At 50.9% G+C, this 26,683-nt stretch overlaps 1 protein-coding gene across 7 annotated transcripts in view; it reads right to left on the bottom strand.

The window, feature by feature from the left end:
- pde10a (phosphodiesterase 10A) overlaps positions 1-26,683 on the bottom strand; it is a 628,597-nt gene that overhangs the window by 247,442 nt on the left and 354,472 nt on the right. For 3 of the 7 annotated variants that reach the window (XM_038808728.1, XM_038808750.1, XM_038808739.1), the window contains 2 exons: positions 18,768-18,830; positions 5,107-5,214 (listed from right to left, as the gene is read on the bottom strand). The exons of 2 other annotated variants lie outside the window; for them this stretch is intronic. In XM_038808728.1, the coding sequence (XP_038664656.1) occupies positions 5,107-5,214; positions 18,768-18,830 (171 nt within the window). The remainder of the gene's footprint in view (positions 1-5,106; positions 5,215-18,767; positions 18,831-26,683) is intronic. 2 more of the 7 variants (XM_038808759.1, XM_038808777.1) reach the window with 1 other exon arrangement.

Raw genomic sequence — 26,683 nt, 5'->3', positions numbered from 1 at the left:
CGGCTAGCTCTGCCCACCAGGAGCCGTATAAATATGCATGCCCTCCTCCTGATCAGCCATTTCGCCAGCTGCAGCAGGAGGCCACGCATCTGACTGTAATAAAGCCACAGTTGTACCAATCTGAGTCTTTCGTGCAATTGATTCTGCATCACCAACCAGCCGCCATCTGTCGGTGGGACACCACGCAGCCGAGCCAGGGCCAGTGGCCACATCAGCTCCTGCAGGAGGGCGCCAGATGGGGGCCATGGAGCATACCACTGGCATGGGTAGTTCCAGGCACCGGTACCCCTGGCAGCAGGCGCCTGAGCTAGCGACTCCTACAATGCCAGACACCGATGGGGCCAGGGATTCTGAGGACAGAATGCCAGGGGGAACAGCTGGGTGTGGGGATGGGGAGGGTCTGCAGACTGGGGCTAACGGGTAGCCCAGTGGACCTGGTTGGGCACGGGGTACACATGACGCTAACATGATTGGATCGCAGGTCGGTAGGTGGTAGTGATGTGGGGGTGGGGGTGGGTGGTGGGGTTGGTGGCGACACACTTGCCATGGGAAACCACAACTCAGCGGGGACTCGCTTGCTCGCCCGATGCCTCTCTCCAGGCCCGCCGACCAGGTCCAGTGCCCGCTGCTCTGCTGCAGTGTGGGGCCATAGGTACGGCAGTCCCCCTTGAGTTTTTTGCCTCTTCCGGCAGTTATGGGCTGCCTTCTCCTGGCAGGGGGGGAAACAGAAAACGCAGTGTTAGGCAGTCGGATTCATGCAGCACAGGGGGTGGGTGGCTTGTGGCCAGGGTACAAGTGCTGCAGGGTGGGAGTTTGGTCGCCCTCTGGGTTGCAGGTGGGGGGTGACAGGTGTGTGGGAAGGGGGTTACTCACGCTTCCCACTCACCCTGGCTGCCTTCAGGAGGTCATGCATTTTTTTCCTCCACTGTTGGCTGGTCCTGCCAGTGTTGCCCACGGCACTCACAATCTCTGCCATCTGTGCCCAGGTCCAGTATCGGAACAGCAGTGGGTGACAACTCCTTCCCACCCTGGGGTAAAGAATAGCCCGCCTCTCCTCTACAGCAGGCATTGTCAAACTCGGGGGCGCTAACCGCGGGTGGGTCGCAACGGCGTCCGTCGCGGTGCTCCCGATCACGCAAATCTACACGCAGCAGCCAGCTGTTAATAACGTCGGCTGCAAGTGGCCTTCAAAATGGCTGCGAACATGTTAAAAAAAAGGGGGCCGCACTGCGCATGCGCACCCATGATCCGCGCGCATGCGCAGTGCGCCCCCCTTTTTTTTTTTAAACGGTCGCAGCTTTTTGTTTTACAAGTTCGCGGGAGGGGTTTATTCATTTTAATCATTTATTTTATTCATTTTATTTTTATTTATTTTATTCATTTTATTTTTATTTTGTTTTCCAAGTTCGGTGCGGTTTTATTCATTTATTTGTTTTTTTTACAATTTCGGGGGGGGGGGGGGGGGGGTTTATTTGATAAAATTTTACAGGAAAAAAATGCAGAATTTTGGACAGATGGAGACTCCATACATTCCCACACCGGAAGGCTTCACTGTCATCCAACAGGTTCCATTGGAGGAGAGTGTACGAGAGCCAAGGGGACCCAAAACCATTTCCTTCATTTTTGTCAGCAGGAAACAAGGTAAGAGAGAATGGTGGGTCGCGTAGGTCGGCCAGCGTAGGCCACGAAGATCGGCTGGTTGGTAAAAATGGGTCCCCGGAAAAAAAGTTTGAAAAACACTGCTCTACAGTGTCCAGCAGGGTCTTGAGTTCAGCGTCAGTGATCAGGGGTGTCGCTCTCTGTCCTGCCATCTTTTGACTGGGATGAGTGTGTATGGTCAGTGGAGTGCCTGTATGCGCCTGCAGCTTGTCAGCCTCTTGACAGTTTCTCATTGGAATCACTCGTGTTCTACGTGTCGTCGGTGCTAGCCCATTAACAGTTGATGAATTGGTCCGGGAGCACCGCCAATTTTGCTGTCATAGAAGTCAACTGATTCAGATCCGACGTCAACACTTAGTTTCTGAAACAGAGAATCCCACCCTGTATCTTTGGCAATCTCTCCTCTGTATGCTATGACTTATATAGCTCTTGATAAAAGGCCTCAAACGCTGTATTAACCTGCCCTGGGGAGAATATGAACCCACCCTCTGAGTCCCTTATCTGCAATATCTCCCGGAGGCAGTCTGCCGCCTCAACTGGTGTGCTAAAAGGCAACTGGCGAATCTACAATGAAAACTATTACAGACTGAAAGCAAATACCTCATTCAACTGGAGGCCTAGAGTGAAGAAAAATCTAACTGGAAGGCGTCCATCTAAAATAGGAATTTTACCCTTTCACTTTTCGTATTTTTTTTACACCCCCTCTTTCCCCTCTGTGTTGGTCTGTGTGTGTAGAGAGGGTGGGTATAAGAGAGAAGCTTAGGAATTAGATATTAGTTAACCAGTTATATTTGCTGCCTATTTAATTATAGTTATTGTTATTTATAAAAATTATGTGTTTAAATTTACAAACCAGGTGACTAGTTATTGGACAGGCAAAGATCAAAGATTATGGGTATTGTCGAAGAATTAATAATTAATTTCAATTGTGTTGTGACTCCTGGTCAAGTGGAGCTGGAATTGACCGTGCACCAGCCCAGGGTGTCATAACAGTACGCAAGATTATCTTCCCAACATTGCCATTCTTCACATCTTCCTGACACAGTGTATGCACCAACAATGCACTGCGAGCAGAGGCCTTATGACTCAAACTCAAAACCCTCTTCCCTAATAATTCCAGTAAGAAGTCTCATAACACCAGGTTTATTTGAAATCACAAGCTTTCAGAGCACTGCTACTTCATCAGGTGTAGTGGAGGCAGATTCACAATCACAGCATGTATAGGAGAGACACAATTGCAAGATAATTACAGATTACAGGGGGCTGGGGACTTCAGAAGGTCACCCCCCCCCCCCCCCGAAGTAATTGTTGTTTTTCCGTTTTCCCCCACAGAGGTCCCAGTGCACCAAAACCAATACTAGATCAAATACTTAGCAAAATGAGCAAGAACCTGACCTAAATTAGAACAATATCAACAAACCCTGGAAAGAAATCCCAAATCTCTTTCCTACCGCTAACTGATAATGATGAGCAAACATTTTAAACTAGGATTGAGGGCACATGCTATGAAATTACACAAAATACACAATATAGGAAAATCAGATCATAACTAAATTCTATTCTGAATTTCTTTAACCCTTGCTTGATTTCCTCATTTGAAATTACAGAAACTAAAAAATATATAACAATGAGTGCTAGAAGAACTCAGCAGGTTGGGCAACATCTATGGAGAGAGAAACAGAGTTAATGTCGAAGAGTCAAATGGACTCGAAACGTTAACTCTGTTTCTCTCTCCACAGATGCTGTCAGGTTTGTTGAGTTTTTCCAGCATTTGCTGTTTTATTTTACATTTCCAGCATCTACAGCATTGTGTGGTCACCGGCAGGTTTCACAGAGATCGGGGCAAAGTTTTCAAAGTGACCGTAAACATAGCCAACGTAGCCGGCATCGGGGTTTCAGTGCACTCCGTCCACCCCAAGGACAGTTGACATCGGGTTCCTGCCCCTCCCCATTGAGTCTCCCTTCAGACACACCTCTTCTCGCCGGCATCAGGCCCCCCACCCCACTTACGCCCAATCATTGGTACCAGTGGCCCACCAACCCCCCCCCCCCCCCCCAGGTGAGCAACAATCACTATGGGGTCACCAGATGTCCCGTGCTCCTCCCCCACTTCAGGCTCTCCCACTTTCAGGCCCCATCCCTCGGCAGTGCCAACCTGGGGACTACAATGGCCTCCGAGCCTCCTTGGCGCGGTCACCTCGGGATGGATTCTCTGATTCTACGGCTAAGTACGCAGGATCCGCCAGGTCGTACAACCAAAAAGTTGGCGCCGCCCCTGCAGCGATCCTCCACCCGGTGGGGGGTTAGCAGCTACATTGCGAAAAGCACTGGCTTTACCTGTGGATACAGCCGCAGAATGGCCAGATCCATGGCTGCGCATGCGCACAGCCGGGCCTGCGGCAGCCACGCAGTACAATATAGCGTTGGCCGCGTGCGGACCCTGCCTGCCAAAACCTGCCCCCTGTAACCGGACCACTTCCCACCAGTCCCCCCAGCCCCCGCCGAAGCCCTCCCTGCCAGCAGAACAGCTCTCCCCCCCCCCACCCGACTGTGGTGACGCTGGACACAGTTCGCAGCCGTCACATGATGTCCTCGCAAGTTGTGAGGACATGCGGCCCACGCCGTCAGACTCGGCCCATTGGGGGTGGAGCATCGGTGGAGGGCCTCAGGTGATATCCTGAGGCCGTCCCCATGGCAAGCGACGTGCCCCCTTGAGTACGCCGTTTTTGAGGGGCGGAGAATCGGAAAAATGGCACCGCCCCCGATTCCAGCGTAAAAACGCATTCTCCGGCCGATCGCCGAATGAGATTTCGGCGTCGGCGATCGGGGAATCCAGCCCCATGTCTGTTCTCCAATGTGGAGACTGGTAGTGATTCCCGTCAGTCTCAGCTACACGAGCAGGAGTGAAGACTCCTGAGAGCAAGGAGAAACCGGCTTTAAAAGGAAGCAGCATATATTAAATTCTCATTTAAATATGCTGATCTGGTTCACACCCAGTGACGGTATGAACCAAATTTCATCATCTGTAGAGGAACAGGAGCATTGCACCCCATTCGTACCCTGCTCATAGCCTGTTTAGAGACCCTGCCACTATTCTCCTGGCATAGCGGGATGTGTGCTGAGCACAACGCGGGCGGAGAATCTCCCCCCAAAATTTTTTTTTCCTCAATTGCTTCAGTTCTTTAACTGCCAGCACTTTACATTTTGATTATTCATCTATAGTCTTGTTTGTTAATAAAGTTTTGTGGTTTCATAAACTGACATTTCAGCCTTTTAACTCGTTTTGTTTCATAAATATGCAGCAGTATTGTAACATACATGGATATCTCTTGATTACAATACTATGGCCATATTGCAATCCAACAATAACTGTGAATAATTGTCACTGTGAAAAAGATTTTATTACAAAAGAAATCCTTGAATGTGGAAATAAAAGTGCTAAAATACCTGTTTTATCAACTTTGTGGCAGTTGTTCCTCCAACACACCAAAAAACATTGGCAACATGTTTGCTTATTTCCTGGAATATGTGTTGGTGTGTTCACATTGCCAGCATCTGTCGGAGGTATTGAATGTAAGTCATTCATGATCAGAATGATGATTCCTCTTTCCCTTGACACTTTAATTTGTCATTAAGGATGGCCAGTTTATATTGTGCAATTGAGTTGTACTGATTTCTTGGCAATGTTCAAAATTGATAGTTATATTTTGGGTGGGAGGGATCTTGTCATTTCAATATTGAGGTGTGTAGAGGATTCTGTGCCAAAGAAGGTAGTACATACATTCCCCAACCAGACACCATGGTTTAATCGGGAGATTCACTCCCTACTGAAAGCCAAGTCTGAGGCGTTCAAGACAGGCGACCCTGACCTGTACAAGAAATCCAGGTACGACCTCTGCCAAACCATCAGGGATGCCAAGAGACAGTACCAGACCAAGCTAGAGTCACTAGACTAATGGCACGGACTCTTATCGGTTGTGGCAAGGCTGAGAACAACATAACGGGCTGCAAAGCAAAGCCGAGTAGAATCTCCGGCAACAGCGCACCCTTCCCCGATGGATTCAATGCGTTATATGCTCGTTTCAAAAAGGTTAGGTGGGGTTACTGGGATAGGGTGGAGGTGTGGGCTTGAGTGGGGTGCTCTTTTCAGGGGCCGGTGCAGACTCGATGAAAGGCCTCCTTCTGCTTGGAAATTCTATGTTCTTTGATCTAACCGGTCCACAGCAGACGCCATCTCCCTGGCCCTACACTCATCCTTGGAGCATCCCGACAACAAGAACTCCTACATCAGACTCCTATTCATTGACTACAGCTCTGCCTTCAACACTATAATCCCAGGCAAGATCCAATCAAAACTCCAAAACCTAGGACTTGGCTCCTCCCTTTGCAAATGGATCCTCGACATACTGACCCATAGATCACAACCAGTAAGGATAAACGACACCTCCTCCATGATAGTCCTCAATACCGGGCCCCACAAAGCTGCGTACTTAGCCCTCCACTATACTTCCTATACACACACAGCTGTGTGGCAAAATTTGGCTCCAACTCCATCTTAAAGTCGGATGTCAAAAATGATGAGTTAAGAGTACAGGAGGGAGATAGAGAACCTGGTGGCTCCCTCAGCGTCAGCAAAAATAAGGAGCTGGTCATCAGCTTCAGGAAGCGAAGTGTTGTACACGCCCCTGTCTGCATCAATGGTGCCGAGGTGGAGATGGGTGACAGCTTCAAATTCCTAGAACATAGAACATACAGTGCATAAGGAGTCCATTTGGCCCATCGAGTCTGCACCGACCCACTTAAGCCCTCACTTCCACCCTATCCCCATAACCCAATAACCCCTCCTAACCTTTTTGGACACTAAGGGCAATTTAGCATGGCCAATCCACCTAACCTCACGTCTAGGTGCACATCACCAACAATTTGTCCTGGTCCACCCACATTGACGCAATGACCAAGAAAGCACAACAGTGTCTATACTTCCTCAGGAAACCAAGGATATTCGGCATGCCCACATTGACCCGTACCAATTTTTACAGATGCACCATAGAAAGCATGGGATCTGCCCCTGGTATGGCAACTGGTTGGGAGGGGTGGAAGGTCGGTGAAGGCGGACAGGGCCTCGGGGGAGGGTAGGGTAGCCTGGGCCGGGGAGTTTGGGCCTGGAGAGGGAGCTGCGCAAGAGGGGGCGGGGCCGGCCGAGCGGGTGGCGCGGGCTTTTTTCCCGCGCTATGGGCTGAGGGGCGGGGCTAAAGTTGGATGCGCAGGTTTCTTCCCGCGCTGGGGCCGGAACAGGAGGGGACTGTACCTGTTGGTGGGCAGGGAGGGGAGGAGCAGTGTTACACTGGGGGGGGGGTCGTTGGGGTGGCGGGAACGGCCGGGGTCAGCAGGAGTCAGCTGACTTACGGGAGTACAATCAGAGGAGCAACGCAGCTAAGGGGGTCCCTAGCTAGGGGGGAGAGGAGGGGGGGGGGGGGGGGGGGGGAGGTACTGGGTTGCTGCTGGAAGGGCCGAAGGGGAACTGAGGTTTTTTAGGAGGGTCGGGACGAGGATTTGCCACTGGGAGGTGGGCACGTGGCCGGCCTAGGAAGAGCTATGGCTGATCGGTTGGGGGGGGGGGGGGGGGGGGGCGAATAGCCTCCCGATTCAGCTGGTCATCTGGAATGTAAGGCGTCTAAATGAACCGGTCAAGTGGGCCCGGGTGGTTGCGCATCTGAAGGGGCTGAGGGTGGATGTGGCCATGCTCCTGGAGACGCACCTTAGGGTGGTGGATCAGGTGAGGTTGAGAAAGGGGTGGGTTGGGCAAGTGTTCCATTTGGGTTAGATGAGAAGAACCGAGGGGTGGTGATTTTGGTGGGGAAGAGAGTGTTGTTTGTGGCGTCGATTGTGGTGGCGGAAAGCTGTGGCAGATATGTGATGGTAAGCGGTAAGCTCCAGGGGGAGCGGATGGTGCTGGTCAATGTGTACGCCGAACTGGGACGATGCGGGCTTCATGCGGCGTATGTTGGGCTGGATTCCAGACCTTGAGACAGGGGGTTTAATAATGGGAGGGGATTTTAACACAGTGCTGGACCCAGCACTTGACCGCTCTAGGTCCATCGGCGATCGAACCCCTGGCCATGGCCCTGAGGGAGTCGAGGAACTGGAGAGGGGGGGGGGAGCATCGGCTGTCGTTATACGCGGATGATCTATTGTTGTACATGGCAGACCCGGTGGGGGGGATGCCGGAGGTGATGAGGATTCTTGGGGACTTCGGAGACTTCTCCGGGTATAAGCTCAACGTGGGGAAGAGTGAGCTGTTCGTAGTGCATCTGGGGGACCAGGAGAGAGGGATTGGGGAGCTCCCGCTGAAAAGGGCGGAGAGGAGTTTCAGGTACCTAGGAGTCCAGATAGCCAGGAGCTGGGGGGCCCTACACAGGCTCAACTTTTCGAAGCTGGTGGAGCAGATGGAGGAGGAGTTTAGGAAGTGGGATGTGTTGCCACTCTCACTAGCGGGCAGGGTCCAGTCGGTCAAAATGACGGTGCTTCCGAGGTTTTTGTTCCTCTTCCAGTGCCTCCCTATCATGATTCCTAAGGCTTTCTTCAGGAGGGTCAATAGGAGTATTATGGGGTTTGTGTGGGCGCAGAAGACCCTGAGGGTGAGGAGGGGGTTCCTGGAGCGGAGTAGGGATGTGGGGGGGTTGGTGTTGCCCAACCTATGTGGGTACTACTGGGCCACCAATGTGGCCACCGATGATACGTAGGTGGGTGATGGAGGGGGAGGCATGGAAGAGGCTGGAGGCGGCATCCTGTGTGGGCACAAGCCTGGAGGCGCTGGTGACAGCGCCGTTGCCGCTCCCCCCAACAAGATATACTACGTGTCTGGTGGTGGCGGTTACCCTCAAAATTTGGGGGCAGTGGAGGCGGCATAGTGGGGAGGTGAAGGCTTCAGTCTGGTCCCCGATACGGGGGAACCACCTTTTTGTACCAGGGAGGATGGACGGAGGGTTTCTGAGCTGGCACAGGGCAGGTATCAGGCGGATGGGGGACCTCTTTCCCGATGGGAAGTTTGCGACCCTAGAGGAGTTGGAGGGAAGGTTGGGCCTCCCCCCAGGGAACACCTTTAGATACATGCAGGTAAGGGCGTTTGTCAGACGGCAGGTGGTGGAGTTTCCACTGTTGCCGCCAAGGGGGGTTCAGGACAGGGTGCTCTCGGGGACGTGGGTCGGTGAGGGGAGGATTTCGGCAATTTATCAAGTGATGCAGGAGGGGGAGGAGGCCTCGGTTGAAGAGCTGAAAGATAAGTGGGAGGAGGAGCTGGGAGAGATCGATGAGGGGACATAGGCGGATGCCCTGGGGAGCGTGTATTCCTCCTCCTGCTGCGCGAGGCTTAGTTTAATTCAATTAAAGGTGCTGCATAGGGCGGACATGACTGCGGCTAGGCTGAACCGGTTCTTTGGGGGAGAGGACAGGTGTGCCAGGTGTTCTGGGAGCCCAGCAAACCACACCCACATGTTTTGGGCGTGCCCTGCGCTGGAGGGCTTTTGGAGGGGCGTCGCAGAGACGCTGTCAAGGGTGGTTGGTTCCAGGGTTGAGCCGGGCTGGGGGCTCGCAATTTTTGGGGTAGCAGCGGAGCCGGGAGTGCAGGAGGCGGAAGAGGCCGGGGTTCTGGCCTTTGTGTTCCTGGTAGCCCGGTGCAGGATTCTTTTGCAGTGGAAGGATGCGAGGCCCCCGAGCGTGGAATCCTGGATCAATGATATGGCTGGGTTTATCAAACTGGAGAGGGTTAAGTTTGCCCTGAGGGGGGTCGGTGCAAGGGTTCTGCCGGCGGTGGCAATCGTTTCTAGACTTTCTGGCAGAGCATTAGAGGATGGTCAATTTCAGCAGCAACGGGGGGGGGGGGGGGGGGGGATGGGCGGGCTCGTTTTATTTTTCCTTTATTGGGTGTGTATTTGTTCTCAGGTTAATTATTTTTGTTAATTTATTGCTTCTGTATGGGGGGGGTACTGTTATTTCTCTTTTTCTTCTGTTTTTGTTGGTTAAAACATATTGAAAATTTGAATAAAAATTATTTTTTTTAAAAAGAATTTACAGTGCAGAGCCCATTTGGCCCATTGAGTCTGCACTGGGCTTTGGAAAGAGCACCAAACTTAAGCTCAACCCTCTCCCCGTAACTCAGTAACCCCGCCTAACCTATTTGGACACTAAGGGCAATTTAGCATGACCAATCCACCTAACCTGCACATCTTTGGGCTGTGGGAGGAAACCAGAGCAGCCGGAGGAAGCCAACGCAGACTCGAGGAGAACATGCAGAGCCTGCACAGGCAATCACCCAGGCCGGGAATCGAACCCAAGCCCCTGGCTCTGTGAAGCAACAATGCTAACCATTGTGCTACCGTGTCATCCTTCCAGGTTCTTTCATTATGGAACAATCTGTCTGGACAGTTAGCAGAACAATATTTTTCGCATAACCTCAGTACACGTAACAATAAATCAAATCCAAATCCAATATCATCTCCTCTGATTTAAAAAGGTTTGCTTTGTATTCCAAAGATTGGATTGGCCATGTTAAAAATTGCCCCTTAGTATCCAAAGATGCGCAGGTTAGGTAGGGCTATGGGGTTACGGAGTAGGGTGGAAGAGGGGGCCCAAGTAGGGTGCTCTTTCGGAGGGCTGGTGCACACTCGATGAGCTGAATGGCCTCCTTCTCCATGGTAGGGATTCTATGAAGTTTAGTTCTAGGTTGAAATGTTCCCATTTTTTCAGCAGGGTGGTGCAGCGGGCGCGAATAAGAGCATTGAAGCCATCGGCCCCAACAGCAACTGGCTGTGCCATATCGTTTGGCTGATAGTGGGAAAAAATGTGAAGGGGTGGCTCCCACGACCCAACATTGGCTGGGTGGGCTCTGATTGGGCCCAACCCAGCAACTTAATTTTCTAAACAATGGGGCGCCCTTTCAGAAAGGCAAAACTGAAGACCCCCCCCCCCCCCCCCCCCCCCCCCCCCCCCGATGGGCAGTGCAGGGGAGCCGTGGCCAAGCCTGACCCTCCACCCCCTGAGCAATACACTCAGCTGAACTCCTCTGGCAGGTTCTTCTCTCCAGGTGAACACATTTGGAGACGTATCGTAATTCCCATCAGCATGAGGGCATCCTGGGGGTTACCATTGATCAGAAACTGAACTGAACTAGCCATATTAACACTATGGCTACCAGGGCAGGTCAAAGGCGAGGAATCCTATGGTGAGTAACCCACCTCCTGACCCCCCAAAGCCTGTCCACAAGGCATAAGTCAGGAGTGTAATGGAATACTCTCCACTTGCCTGGATGAGTGCAGCTGCAGCAACATTCAAGAAGCTCGACACCATCCAGGACAAAGCAGCCCGCTTAATTGCTCCTCCTTCCACAAACATTCAAACTCTCCAACCCAACAACAACAAGAGCAGAAATTCCCCCCTTTATCTTTCTCACATTATGAACAATTTATTTTTGTTTTCTTTTTCTGAAATTGTGTCTTTTACTGCCACTTGTATCAAAGTTGATGATCCTGCTCTAAGCATTTTCCTCTGATTTGAGGATGTTAATTTTTTCCAGGTAATTTATTTTCCTCCGACACTGCTTTTTTATTTAGCAACTTCTCTCTCCATATAGTGCTTGTTATCGGAATATTCTTCTTAAACTGTTCTTCATACTCACTTCACCTAGATCCCTCCTCACTAAACTCAGGTTGATTACACAGGCTCCTCTTCTTATTCTCGATACGGAATTCAGAAATTGCACTCCTCAACTCCTTAGTCATTCCTTCGTCTTCCTTAGACTTTTAAGCTTCAATCTTATGACCAATCTTGACTAACCAAAGGCTGGATTTTCCGCCTGGATTTTCCGCCTGGCTGGCAACGTGGATCGCCATCGAGCGGCGAATCGGGCATCCGGCCAGAATCGAGGTTCCGCTAGCGGTGGAATTGGTGTTCCTAATGACCCATTTGCATCCACTTAGCGGGCCAGGCACCAGTTCCTCCAGGCCCGTGTGATTCTCCGGTCCTCCAGGCCAGGAATCACATGTGCTCGTGGGCCAAAGGGGTAGCGCCTTAAGGTCACCAAAGTCTACCCAAGGGCCACCCCCCCCATAACAGATATGCCCCCCCCTCCCACACTGGAGCCCCCTTTTAAAGAGACCCCCCCCCCCCCCCCCCCCACAGAGACCTCCAAAGAGATGTGCTATCAATTTCCAGCTCAGCACTTCAAAATCACTCAAGTGTGAAGGGGCATGAATAGAATGCACGCAAGTCTCTTTGATGTGGGTGCTGTTTGTAAGCTTGTGGTTACAGCACTTAGAGTGAAGAAGATAAATAAAGCAAGTCAATCATAGCCCACTATCAGTAATGAATGAATGGCTTGCAGCTAAGGGATCTGAAGGGTTTAAACACAGGTTGCAGCTGTTTTCTTTCCAGGAATACACACGTGATGCTTCCAGGTTTTACAACTGTGATGTTTTTCACTGCCCCTGTCTGGACTGCTCTCTAAATTCAAGATAGGGGACATCTGGTGACGTCATGGAAGAGCAAGACTCACAAAAGGTGTCTTTGTTTTTCGATCCCTTTTGCCTGTTTTGGGTTAGGCGAGGGCGCGATTGTACCTCAGAATCGTGGGAGGGATGCCGGAGGGAGTGGAGGGCTCAAGGCCAATCGAGTACCTCTCGGAGATGTTTTCGCAGCTGGTGGTGGTGGTGGTGGGGGGAGGGGGGGGGGGAATGAAGTGTTTGCCCCTCCAGAGTTGGATAGCAGAAGCTACAGCTAATGAGCCACCACACGCATTGATTATCCACTTTCATACCTTCCAGATGAAAGAGCGGGTCCTGGAGAGGGCCAAGATGAACCACAACATTGACTGGGATGGGTACACAGTTGCTGAGTGCGGATCTACCAAGAATTTGGGATTGGGCTGGCAAAGATGCTTGTGGTCTTCTAGGAAGACCCTCATTGAGATCAACCAGTTGGATAGTGTCAGGAGAATTATCTGTAATATCTCCTCACTCTGGATGTTTCATGGCAGTAAAAGTTACAGTGGTCGTACAATGGTTTTGCAATCAGTTCCTTCTAAGAAACAGCAACAAATATTAGTGACATCTTGCAGACATTATTGCAATGTTGACATAACGGATGCTCTGTTCAAGAGGGCAGAGGATTATGTTGAAATCCAGGTGGACAGCAGGTCTTGAGCTCAAAAGGCAATATGATTTGCCACCTTCACTGTATTTCTTCAGGATCAGGGGATCATTGACATGGTTGGCACTAACAACCAGCCTGGGAGATTTCTCAATATCAATGGATTCCAGGCTTCCAGTGTGGACCATGGAGTAGTGGTCACACACAAGGCAGCTCCTGCCCATGGTTACAGAAAAGAGCTTTTTTTAATCAATACGGGGTGGAATCTTTATGAAAAGACGTAGGTGAATGTTGGAGGAGTACTTTCCCCCAGGAATGGTATGTTTCTTGGTTACCAGACCCGGCTGCAACAGTGAAAGATTTGGCTGAAGCTGCAGCAAAGACAAAAGCCAGCAGGCAGGCAGGGAAGGGCGAGCTTAAAGCCCTCAAGCTGACTTTATTAAAGCTGAATTCTAGCAGCAGAGGGAACAACTGTGAAAAGATCTCACCAAGGGCACTGAAGAAGCAGTGACGGCTGACTTCCGGTGACAGTGGGCGGGAGGCAGACAACTGATGGGGTTCCCGTTCGGGAACGGCATTGTCGGGGATTGTCGCCTGGTCCTAGGGGCAGCGAAGGTGGTGAAGGCCAGGAGAAAGCACAGGGAAGAGATATGTCGAGGTCCAGTAAGAAAACGGCTGTGAAAACAGCTGGAAGTTCGTCGGCAAGTAGAAAGGTCACCGTGGGGTCACCAAGGAAAATGGAGGCTGGAGCACCAGGGGAGGCTGCATTGTTTACAGCTGAAGAAATAACTAAGGTGATTGCTGCGGAATTCGAAAGGCAGTTTACAAAATACATGGAGACAATGAGGAAGGAGAGGAGGGAGGTTTTGAGTGTGCTGGTGGAGGAGGCGATTTCCCCGGTGACGACGGCGGTGGCGAGCGCAGTGGCGGAGGTGCGGGAGCAAGGGGAGGCGCTGAAGGAAGTGGAGGAGACATTATTGCAGCATGGTGGTCAACTTACGTCGATGGGGAAGGAGATGGGGAAAGTTATGGAGATTAATAAGGATCTGCGAGGAAAAATGGAAGACCTGGAAAACAGATCCAGGCGACAGAATGTGAGGATTGTGGGGCTGCCCGAAGGAGTTGAAGGGCCGAGGCCGACTGAGTATTTTGCTGCGATGCTGGCAAAACTATTGGGGGAGGGGGAGGATCCCTCCCGATATGAACTGGATCGGGCTCATCGGTCGTGGAGGCCTGTAACAAAGGCGAGTGAGCCGCCAAGGATAGTGACTCTGTGCTTCCGTAGGTACAGTGTGAAGGAGATGGTCCTGTGCTGGACCAAGCAGAAGCGGGTGGTGTAGTGGGCTGGAGCTGGAATACGTGTATACCAGGACTTTACGGTGGAGCTGGCGAGGAGGCGGGCTGCTTTCAACCGGGTGAAGAGGGCACTGTACATTAGCAAGGTGCAGTGTGGCATTGTATATCCAGTGAAGCTGAGGGTGACTTACAAGCTCAAGGACTTTTATTTTGGAACGGCGGAAGCAGCGGAGGAGTTTGCGAAGGCAGAAGGACTGTGGCAGAACTGAGAAATTGAGAAATGGCCATGTGCCGATGTAACCTCATGACTGTATTTTCTTTTTTTTTTGTTTGTCTTACTGCGTGCGGGTGTAAGGGCTAAAGGAGCCGATGTTCAGAGGTTGGACAGCGTTGAGTGTGTGTGTGTGTATATGTGTGTGTGTGTGAGTGTGTGTGTGTGTGGGGGGGGGGGGGGGGGGGGGGGGGGGGGAGTGGACTCTATGGTGACCATGGGTGGTCCCGGACTACTTTTTTCTTTTCTCCTTTGTTTTTTGTTTCCACCGTGGGAGGGTTTGTTTTATTGGATGCATGTATTGACAGGTGGGCCGTTGTTTGGGGTGGTGGGAGGATGGGATCAATGTTATTGTTAGGGGGATTGATTTTGTATTTGTTACCGTTTACTGTCTGTGGGTGGGGCTAAATTTTGAAGGAAAATGTGAAAATGGAGAATAAAAACATTTATTAAAAAACAATGAATGGATTCCATTCACTGAACATTCAGCTGGTGTACAACCATACCATGTGTTTTATGTAGTGCATGCACACTACGTTGGAAACTGCCATGATGGTTCTTCCTTCAGCAATACTGCAGTTCTTCTTGGAACTATCAGAAATCCATGGATAGCTTACAGCAGATAAAGCTCAGCCCACAAAGAGATGGCTAATGACACCAGTGCATCATCCTGCCACAACAGTTGAAAGACACTGCAACCAATGTTACCTGAGAACAAGGACCATCACTGAGCTATTAGCCTCATGAAGGTAGTGCTCAAGTGTCTTGATTGGTCAGGCGGTGCCCTCGTACACACCCTCGAGGATCTCTTCAGTTCTGCTGGTCTGCTGTGCTCTCCATAATATAGTCCTCTGGGGAGGGTGGAGCACTGGATTGACATTGCTGAGGAAAAGGAGGAAATGGAAAAGAAGCCTAAGGCGAAGAACATCCAAGTGATGCAAATAATGACATCACTGACACAGTAGACTCTGGTCATGGCCACTCCGAAGCGTTTCTTACCCTGAGGCTGAGGATAAGGTGGAGGCAATGTGCTTGCCTGTGCCTTTCTGGGGCCGAGATGCTCATAGCAGTTGGCCTCAACTTATTAGTGCTACAAGAAGGTTGGGCAATACCTCCACAATCTACTGTACTGTATCATTGTAGGTATAGCCTCTGTACAGGATGAAATGCTTCAGATGCTTCCATCTTTGGTGCAGTCATGGGCAGATGAGGATTATGGTGCCCAAAGAGAGGTGGCCCCTTAATCACCATCTGTCGCTTCCACGGCCTTTTCATAGGATAATTGATCGTTAGAGGTAACCACCATCTGGGGTGTAGCTGCGATCCACTCTATGGCTGGAATTTTCCGACTCTTCCCGCCGGTGAGATCTTCCAGTCCTGCTGACAGCAACCCCCCCTCCCCCACCGCGGGTTTTCTGGCGGCACTGCGGGGGCGGATGCATGCAACGGGAGACCCCGTAGACAGCAGCAGCACCAGAAGATCCCAACTCCAGCCAATGGTGGGCTATCACATCCATCGCGAATCACACCATGGTGGGCGTGGAAACTCCCACCCTATGCGCCTTTGTGCCATTTGCACTATAGACTGTAGTAAATACACTGTACATGTCAGGGCACTGTTCCTGCATCCAGAGTGATGTCACTGTCATGTGAGAGTACCTTTAAGAAATGGGTGTTTATAAATGGGTGTGTATATAAGTATCTGTCATGAGAGTACCTTTAAGAAATGGGTGTTTATAAATGGGTGTGTATATAAGTGTCTGTCATGAGAGTACCTTTAAGAAATGGGTGTTTATTACTGCAGTGATGTCAGAGTGGGTGAAGCTGGGCTGTCGGTCAGCTTTTTACTTTTGTTTTAGGCTGTTTGCTGCAAGGTGTGTTTTAGTTTCGTTTTCAGAGCTGGATAGCTGCAGTCACAGCCAGAAGGTGTATTAGAGTCTCTCTCTGTAACCTAAAACTGTAAATCGATCCCGGTGATTTAAAACTAATAACAGTAGTGACTTTAACCTGATGTGCTTCTGTTAAAAGGTGTTTATTTTGTCTTCTGGATGTTATTTGGGCAATTATTAAGGTTTACTTAGTGTTGTATTCTTTGGGGGTTGTATTTGAATTCATGGTTGCTAAGATGTTCACTGTATGTTTTAAAAAGGTTAACTTGAGCCAATATAGCTATGATTAGCAAGTGGGCAATGGGGGGGGGGGGGAGGGGGGGGGCGTGGGAGCAGCTGGAGGCGGCGTCATGTAAAGGTACTAGTCTGGGAGCTTTGATAATGGCTCCTTTGCCATTCTCGCCGACCCGTTATTCCACAAGGTCAGTGGTGGTGGCGACACTGCGGATCTGGGGACAGTGGAGAAGGTACAAGACGGTGGAGGGAGCTTCAATCTGGACCCCCATATGCAACAATCACAGGTTTGTCCCGGGTAGGATGGATGATGGGTTACAGAGCTGGCTGAGGGCAGGTATCAGAAGGATGGGAGATCTGTTCATAGGCGGAAGCTTTCCCAGTTTGAAGGCGCTAGAGGACAAATTTAATCTGCTGCCAGGAAACGCCTTTAAATATCTGCAAGTACGAGCTTTCCTGATAAAACAGGTAGTGGCCTTTCCGACGTTGCCGCCACTGAGGATACAGGACAGGGTGGGGGGGGGGGGGGGGGGGGGGGGGGGGAAGGTGTCAAATATCTACCAGGAACTACAGGAGGCAGAGGAAACCCCGGTGGAGGAGCTCAAGGGCAAGTGGGAGGAGGAGCTAGGTGAGGAGTTGGAAGCGGGTCTGTGGGCAGAGGTCCTGGGCAGCGTTAATTACCCCTCATCATGTGCCAGGCTCAGTCTAATTCAATTTAAGGTTGTCCACCGGGCACACATGACGTCAGCGAGAATGAGGAAGTTTTTTGGGGTAGAAGACAACTGTATGAGGTGCAAGGGCAGCCCTGCAAATCATGTCCACATGTTTTGGGGATGCCCGGAGCTTAGAGAGTTCGGGCAATGTCCAAGGTGCTTAACACACGGATGGTGCAGAGTCCAGAGATAGCGATCTTTGGTGTCAGAAGACCCAGGAGTTCAGGGGGCGAAAGAGGCCGACGTCTTGGCCTTTGCCTCCCTAGTAGCCTGGAGACAGATTTTATTAATGTGGAGGGACTCGAAGCCCCCGAGTGTAGAGACTTGGGTTACCGACATGGCTGGGTTTCTCAGCCTCGAGAAAATAAAGTTTGCCTTAAGAGGGTCTACACTAGGGTTCTCTCGGAGGTGGTAGCCATTCGTCGACTTTCTCGGGAAAAATTAAAATGTCAGCAGCAGCAATCCGTGGGGGGGGGGGGGGGGGGGGGGGGGTGAGTGCTTCATTGGGATGGTGTGGGAAGACTGGGTCACGTGGGGTAATGTCTATTTAATTGTTATTGTATATTCTCTTTTTGCACTATGTTAATATTCACTCTAGTTTGTTTTGTTATTATAGTTAATACCGTTTTATTGTGAAAGATTCTACAAAACCTTAATAAAAATACTTTAAAAAAAGGTTAACTTGAGTTCATAGAATAGACATTGTTTTGCTTTAAAAAATACTTTTCCATTTCTGCTGTACCACACCTGTAGAGTGGGCCGTGTGCTCCCCATACCACAATCTATTAAAAGGGTCAGGTGAACTCCATGATACACTTTGCGGTTCTCTCAACCCTGGCCCATAACAAACTGGGGGCTTGAGGGGGATAAAAGTCTATCTATTGGATTGGCTTAGTGAACTTAAAGACAGTGAGGGGTGAGCATATTGTGGTTGCTTTTCAGGTGTGGTATTTTAGTTTAAGTAGGGAGTGTGTTGTGGACAATGGCTCTTTCAGAGGCTCAGAGGTTTTTGGGGGTGGAAACGGTCACACTCAGTACCTTACAGACAGAGACTAAAAGCAGACTGTTAGATTTGGCAAAAAACATTGCAATTAACATTACCTGACTAAATGCGAAAGGACGAGGTAATTATGGCGGTGGCTAAGCATTTAAAGTTGCCTGAGATTCAGTTTGACTCATTGTAAATGGCTAAAATTCACTTACAAATTAAACAAATGGAACATGAGAAAGAATTAAAACAGCTTGAATACGAAAGAGAGGAAAAAGAAAGAGAGAGAGAGAGGATAAAGAAAAGGAGAAGAATGGAGAAAAGGAAGAATAGCCCTAGCAGAACAAAAAGAAAGAGAAAGGGAGATACAGATCAGGGAAAAAGAAAAAGAGAGAGTTTGAACTTCAGAAAATGGCCATGAAACATGACAGTCAGTTAAAATTGGACCGAATAATTCATTTTTTTGTCTTTTTTCATTTTCTGTAAGGTCAGGTCTAATTCTAATGGACTATTATAAATGCTACCTTTACTGTTGAACGATTTCTACTAAATATTTCCTCATTCAATGGACTCACCCTGAGAAATGTCTGCTGACGGTGCATTGGAAGTGGACGCTGCTAAGAGCTGGAATGTTTCACCTACATGAACAAAATTCCATGAACGGTTACAACTATACGATTAAGATGTCCCATTTGACTTACAGATAATCGTTGTTAGATAATAGGTGTTAAATCACTAAAACCTTAACATTTTTATTTATCTAATTTGCTGGAAATCATCTTCCCCTAGAAGCTGAGTTCACTTGTACAGGCAAGCAAGAAGTGGCCATAAATTGGTAAAAAAAAACTACAAGACTCTGAGGCATGACTAAGCAGGTGATGCACATTTACCCCACCTTCCCATCACACAGAACTGTTCTGAAGTATCACTGACTCCTTTGTATCCTTCTCTGGTTGAACCATCCCCATCAACCCTCTGCCACAGAAAGTTGGAGGAATCAACCCTCTGCTAATTCGGTAATCCAATTTCTGAGTTAGGCAGATTTTCCAGTATTCTGGGGCATTGCCGAGAGCAAGAAAATACCACGTTACATTGGGAATCATAAAAACAAACAATGGTCTTGGACCATTTCTTGTCTATACCCTGACTGGTGAGCCATGAAAATGCAGCATTTTAATACAGACATTGCAAGTTGCAACGTTAATAAAAATTATAATGCACGGTAAGAAAATATTCGTAGATTAAACATGTTGCTGGATAACACCTAAACAATCTAATCAAATTAGTTTATTGGGTATGCAAACTGCAATTGGTAGAGAGCTATTCACAAGCGTTGGCATGTTTATTTCAAAAACTCTATTATACAGTTTATAAAATGGGGTTTGGTACGTTTCGGCATAGCTCATTTGGCGTAGCTGATTCGGCGTGGCCGATTCGGAGTCAGGGAAATAATTGGACTATTCGGCGCAGCCGTTTCGGCGCCAGGACATTTCGACGTCCATAATTGAAGCAGCTGCCCAGTGATCTACACTGCTGTCTGACTGCGGTGTTACAGAAAGCTGATCAATGTGGAGAATCAGGACAGGATCGATGGAGAGGAAGAGGGAAGAGGAGGAGGTGGGGGTGGTGGAGTCGAATGGAAGAGCCCCCAGCTCATTCACCCTCATTCACCTATCCTCAACACAATATGACAGCAATTGTTTTGTACAAAATGAAATTACATCGGCATTAAAGCAGCTGCCCAGTGATCTACACTGCTGTCTGACTTTACACAGCCCCCACACTCGGCCGGGATAGAGACAGACAGTGAGCCGCCCCCACAGTCGGCCAGGATCCATGCGGACAGTGAGCCGCCCCCACATTCAGCCGGGATCCGTGCAGACAGTGAGCCGCCCCCACACTCAGCCGGGATCCGTGCAGACAGTGAGCCGCCCCCACACTCAGCCGGGATCTGTGCAGACAGTGAGCCGCCCCCACACTCGGCCGGGATAGAGACAGACAGTGAGCGGCCCCCACAGTCGGCCAGGATCCATGCGGACAGTGAGCCGCCCCCACACTCGGCCGGGATAGAGACAGACAGTGAGCCGCCCCCACAGTCGGCCGGGATCCGTGCGGATAGTGAGCCGCCCCCACACTCGGCCGGGATAGAGACAGACAGTGAGCCGCCCCCACAGTCGGTCAGGATCCATGCGGACAGTGAGCCGCCCCCACACTCAGCCGGGATCTGTGCAGACAGTGAGCCGCCCCCACACTCGGCCGGGATAGAGACAGACAGTGAGCCGCCCCCACAGTCGGCCGGGATCCGTGCGGATAGTGAGCCGCCCCCACACTCGGCCGGGATAGAGACAGACAGTGAGCCGCCCCCACAGTCGGCCGGGATCCGTGCGGATAGTGAGCCGCCCCCACACTCGGCCGGGATCCGTGCGGACAGTGAGCCGCCCCCACACTCGGCCGGGATAGAGACAGACAGTGAGCCGCCCCCACAGTCAGTCAGGATCCATGCGGACAGTGAGCCGCCCCCACACTCGGCCGGGATCCGTGCAGACAGTGAGCCGCCCCCACATTCAGCCGGGATCCGTGCAGACAGTGAGCCGCCCCCACATTCAGCCGGGATCCTTGCAGACAGTGAGCCGCCCCCACAGTCGGCCAGGATCCATGCGGACAGTGAGCCGCCCCCACACTCGGCCGGGATAGAGACAGACAGTGAGCCGCCCCCACAGTCGGTCAGGATCCATGCGGACAGTGAGCCGCCCCCACACTCAGCCGGGATCTGTGCAGACAGTGAGCCGCCCCCACACTCGGCCGGGATAGAGACAGACAGTGAGCCGCCCCCACAGTCGGCCGGGATCCGTGCGGATAGTGAGCCGCCCCCACACTCGGCCGGGATAGAGACAGACAGTGAGCCGCCCCCACAGTCGGCCGGGATCCGTGCGGATAGTGAGCCGCCCCCACACTCGGCCGGGATCCGTGCGGACAGTGAGCCGCCCCCACACTCGGCCGGGATAGAGACAGACAGTGAGCCGCCCCCACAGTCGGTCAGGATCCATGCGGACAGTGAGCCGCCCCCACACTCGGCCGGGATCCGTGCAGACAGTGAGCCGCCCCCACACTCAGCCGGGATCCGTGCAGACAGTGAGCCGCCCCCACATTCAGCCGGGATCCTTGCAGACAGTGAGCCGCCCCCACAGTCGGGCCAGGATCCATGCGGACAGTGAGCCGCCCCCACACTCGGCCGGGATAGAGACAGACAGTGAGCCGCCCCCACACTCGGCCGGGATAGAGACAGACAGTGAGCCGCCCCCACATTCAGCCGGGATCCTTGCAGACAGTGAGCCGCCTCCACACTCGGCCGGGATCCGTGCGGACAGTGAGCCGCCCCCACACTCGGCCGGGATAGAGACAGACAGTGAGCCGCCTCCACGCTCGGCCGGGATCCGTGCAGACAGTGAGCGGCCCCCACACTCGGCCGGGATAGAGACAGACAGTGAGCCGCCCCCCACACTCGGCCGGGATAGAGACAGACAGTGAGCCGCCCCCACACTCGGCCGGGATCCGTGCAGACAGTGAGCCGCCCCCACACTCGGCCGGGATAGAGACAGACAGTGAGCCGCCCCCACACTCGGCCGGGATAGAGACAGACAGTGAGCCGCCCCCACACTCGGCCGGGATCCGTGTGGACAGTGAGCCGCCCCCACACTCGGCCGGGATCCGTGCAGACAGTGAGCCGCCCCCACACTCGGCCGGGATCCGTGCAGACAGTGAGCCGCCTCCACACTCGGCCGGGATCCGTGCAGACAGTGAGCCGCCCCCACACTCGGCCAGAATCCGTGCAGACAGTGAGCGGCCCCCACACTCGGCCGGGATCCGTGCGGACAGTGAGCCGCCCCCACATTCAGCCGGGATCCTTGCAGACAGTGAGCCGCCCCCACACTCGGCCGGGATCCTTGCAGACAGTGAGCCACCCCCACACTCGGCCGGGATCCGTGCAGACAGTGAGCCGCCCCCACACTTTATTCTATTTAATTTATATTTAAGCACTATACTTGTCTAGATTTATTATACCTTCAGTAACACCGGCTGTGTAAAGTCAGACAGCAGTGTAGATCACTGGGCAGCTGCTTCAATACTTTCAGTAACACCGGCTCAGTAAAGTCAGACAGCAGTGTAGATCACTGGCGAACTGGTTTAATGTTGGTGCCTTTCTTTAAGAGACCCAGTTTGGTGCACAAACACGATATCTGACGCCGAAACGTCCTTCCGCCGAAAAATTCCTCCATCGAATCGGCTACGCCGAACTGGTCACGCCGAATCAGCCACGCCGAAACGTCCCATCCCCTATAAAATGAGTTAACCAGTTTCTGTACTGATCAACTGCACCTTTAAATTTCCTACTATCTACTGCAAATCAGTGAATACACAATACATTTTGGCCCAGATTTCCGTCACGTTGGGAAGACATAGGCGTCCTTTGAAAATAGCAGGCCGGACCTGTTTCTATGATTGTTTCCTCCTATTCCTGTTTCTGGCAACTTTGACTGGCATAGGATTAGGGTGAGAGGAGCTATCCTGCACACAGCACTCTCATTTCGGTCAGCTCCATTGTGGAGTTCAGCAGTTCAACAACCCTCCCATTTTTTTAAAATTAGAATTGGAATTCTTCTGCATGTATACATAGTTCACAGCACTTCATGATCCACACCAGAACCCCAATTCCGAATGAGGAAGCAAAAGGAAACAGTTACCTGGTTCAGGAATTCTTTGATTGACAGACCAAAAATCCAAAAACTCTTCTTTCATTTGGAATAGATAAATGTTGTATTATAAGATGGTTGTGTTTTTACTGCAGTGATTGATCATATAACTCTGTCCTGAAAACGCAAGTTGACCATTATATTGATGAGCATTGTGTGAATGTTGAGATGGATTAAAATACTTCTCCCATTGGGAAAAAGTTCTGTTATCTTTCAAAATGAAGAAAACAGTGCTTGGAAACTCTTAAATGTCATAATCTGAAGTGATTTAAATGTAGTCAGTGTTTTAAATTTGAAAAAAACCTACCTAGGGCGGGATTCTCCAACCACTGCTGTCCGGTGATCGTAGAATCTCACCCGCAGTTAATGGATTTTTCCATTGGCGGCGTCTCGCCCATGGCGTTCTTGTGGGCGGCGGGGCGGTAGAATCCAGCCCCCAGTCTGCAGCATTCACTTGAGTGAAAAAAGACACTGGCTCAAGTCTACATTGATTGACAGGACATCTGGTGTAGCTCAGGAAAAATCTAACATTCTGTTTTTCAGTTGCAATAGACTCCATTGTTTGCATTTCCAAGCATTTTTCTTGATAACTGAGGCCCTTTGAATGTTTCAAAAGCCCCTGCACCACTTATCTCAGCAGAGGGCTGTGTAGATAGTTTGCCAGTTTTAAGAGGTCATCAAAAGATTAACTGTCCTTGACATGGTTCGTGAATAGATGTTTGTTCTAACTTATTTAGAATGGTTCTGAAACTTATTTTCAGTATGTAGAGTGTTTAACAGCTCTAGATTGTCAGAGGTTTAAGTCTTTTTTCATGTCCATTGCAAAGATATGGGGCGAGATTCTCCCCTACCCGGTGGGGCGGGGGGCCCCGGCGGGACGGAGTGGCGTGAACCACTCCGGCGTCGGGCCTCCCCAAAGGTGCGGAATTCTCCGTACCATTAGGGGCTAGGCCCGCGCCGGAGTGGCTCCCGCTCCGCCGGCCAGCGCGAATGGCCTTTGGCGCCCCGCCAGCCGGGGCCGAAAGGCCTTCGCCGGCCGGCAGAAGTCCACGCATGCGCCGGTGCGTCAGCAGCTGCTGACGTCATACCGCCGTATGCGCAGCAGAGGTGGTTCTCTTGCGCCCCCGCCATGGTGAAGGCCATGGAGGGGCGGAAGAAAAAGAGTGCCCCCACGGCACAGGTCCGCCCGCCGATCGGTGGGCCCTGATCACGGGCCTGGCCACCGTGGGGGCACCCGCCGGGGCCAGATCGCCCCGCGGCCCCCCCCCCCCCCCAGGACCCCGGAGCCCGCCGGCGCCGCCAATCCTGCCGGCACCAGACATGCTTTCATTCCCGTCGGCGGGAACGGCCTGTCAGCGGCGGGACTTCGGCCCATCGCGGGCTGGAGAATCGTCGCGGGGGGCCCGCTGACCGGCACGGCACGATTCCCGCCCCCGCCAATTCCCGGGTGGCGGAGAATTCCACCCATGGCTTCTGAGATCAGCTTATAGTGAATACCGAGTGAGTGGCTATGGAGCTAACATGGCAGGGTATAGAAGGGGTTTTGGGTGTGTGAATAGGAATGGCGGCTGTAGAGGTGGTTGGGGATGAGTGGGTGAGAGTTTGAGGGCCTGAAATCCATCATCACAACTGGGCCAATGACCCAGTGAATGAAGATGAGCATTCTAGCCTGCCAGCCTCCCCGTCAGCCTGGATCCATTGCCACCTCAGTCCTGCCTCCGGAGGTAGAAAACCTAACTCCATTCCACCTCCACCTTCCTGAATTCCAAATTTGGCCGGCGGAGGCCTTTTTCAAGACGATGGATCTGCCAAGTCAGAAACTTTCCAGGCTCACCGTTCCAACTCCCACACAAAAATCCAGCCCTTTGTTTATTTATTCACAGGATGTGGGTTTCACTGATGAGGCCTTTATTCTCCATACCTAATTGCTCTTGAGAACCTGTTTGATGTGCTGCTCTTTAGAACTGCTGGTGTCCTTATGGTGTAGGCACACCAACAATGCTGTTAGGTAGGGAGTCCCTGAATTTTGACCTAGTGACAATAAAGGTTCAGCAAAATATTTCCAAGTCAGAATGATGTGCAATCGGAAGGAGAGCTTTCATGGATTTGAACACTGCAATTATCTGCAAACATCCCCAAATCTGACTTTATGATGGAAGGAGGCTCACTGATGGAAGTACCTGAAGATAAGACTCCGCTCAATTCCACACAGACCTTCGTTTGGGTCATGTGCCTTCTTGCATCACTGCATGTGCAGTTCTATACTCAGTCACACATTAACTGTCTATGTGCCAGGCCTTTATACTAAAGGGCCGTGGTCAATGTTGAGAACTCCCACAACCACTCCCTCCTGGCTGTACACCACTGTCCCAACATATCTGGTGGGCATCTCCTGGTGTTGAGATGATAAATACCCAGACATGGTGAAATGGGAATCTGTGACATTGGCTGCAAGGTATGATTCTGTGAATGCAACTATGTCTGGCTATTGTTTGACTAGTCTGTAGGACAGTTCTCCTAATTTTGGCACATGTTGAAGAGGACTGTTGGATGTTAACCACATTGTTGTGGATTTGGAATTAAAGGTAGGCCAGATCAGGTAAGGACAGCAGATATCTTTCCCTAAAGGGAACCCAAGTGGTTTTTCACGACATCTGGTAGTGTCATGATCATCATTACTGAGATTAGTCTTTTTATTCCAGATTTTATTTATTTAATTTAATTTAAATACCTCAGGTACCATGGTAGGATTTGAACTCATGTCTCCAGTTTATTAATCCAGGCACCCGGATTCTAATCTCATAACATAACTGATATGTTACTGTTCCTGATGAAGATAGCCAATTCTAAGGTAAGCCCTTCGCTTAATGTACATATACTTGCTAACCTTGTTAAAAACCAAACAAAATGTATAAATTCGCCTTACAATCATACAAATTAGAAGCAGGCTCGAGGGGCCTACAAAAAAAGCATATTATCTAAATGGTGGGAGATTGCAGAGCTGAGATGCAGAGGGATCTGGGTGTCCAAGTACGTGAATTGCAAAGGGTAGTGTACAGGTACTGCAAGTAATTAAGTAAGCTGATAGAATGTTATTGTTTATTGTGAGGGGAATTTAATATAAACGTAGAGATTCTGCTTCAGTTATACAGGGCATTGGCAAAACCACATCTAGAATATTTATAGAATTTACAGTGCAGAAGGAGGCCATTCGGCCCATCGAGTCTGCACCGGCTCCTGGAAAGAGCACCCTACCCAAGGTTAACACCTCCACCCTATCCCCATAACCCAGTAACCCCACCCAACACAAAGGGCAATTTTGGACACGAAGGGCAATTTATCATGGCCAATCCACCTAACCTGCACATCTTTGGACTGTGGGAGGAAACCGGAGCACCCAGAGGAAACCCACGCACACACGGGGAGGATGTGCAGACTCAGCACAGACAGTGACCCAAGCCGGAATCGAACCTGGGACCCTGGAGCTGTGAAGCGATTGTGCTATCCACAATGCTACCGTGCTTCCCTAATATTGTGTGTAGTATTGGTCTCCTTATTTGTGGAAGGATGTAAATATGTTGGAAGCTGTTCAGAGAAAGGTTATTAGACTCCTCAAACCTTCTCTGCCATTCAGTAGGATCATGGTTGATCTGACTGTAACCTCAACTCCACATTCCGCCTACCCCCAGTAACCTTTCATCCTCTTGCTTATCTAGCTCGGTCTTAAGAATATTTAAAGA

Source organism: Scyliorhinus canicula, chromosome 1, assembly GCF_902713615.1.
Source record: "Scyliorhinus canicula chromosome 1, sScyCan1.1, whole genome shotgun sequence".
Taxonomy (NCBI): domain Eukaryota; kingdom Metazoa; phylum Chordata; class Chondrichthyes; order Carcharhiniformes; family Scyliorhinidae; genus Scyliorhinus; species Scyliorhinus canicula.
Note: the sequence above shows the minus strand (reverse complement) of the source record. Positions and strands in the feature narration are given on the sequence as shown.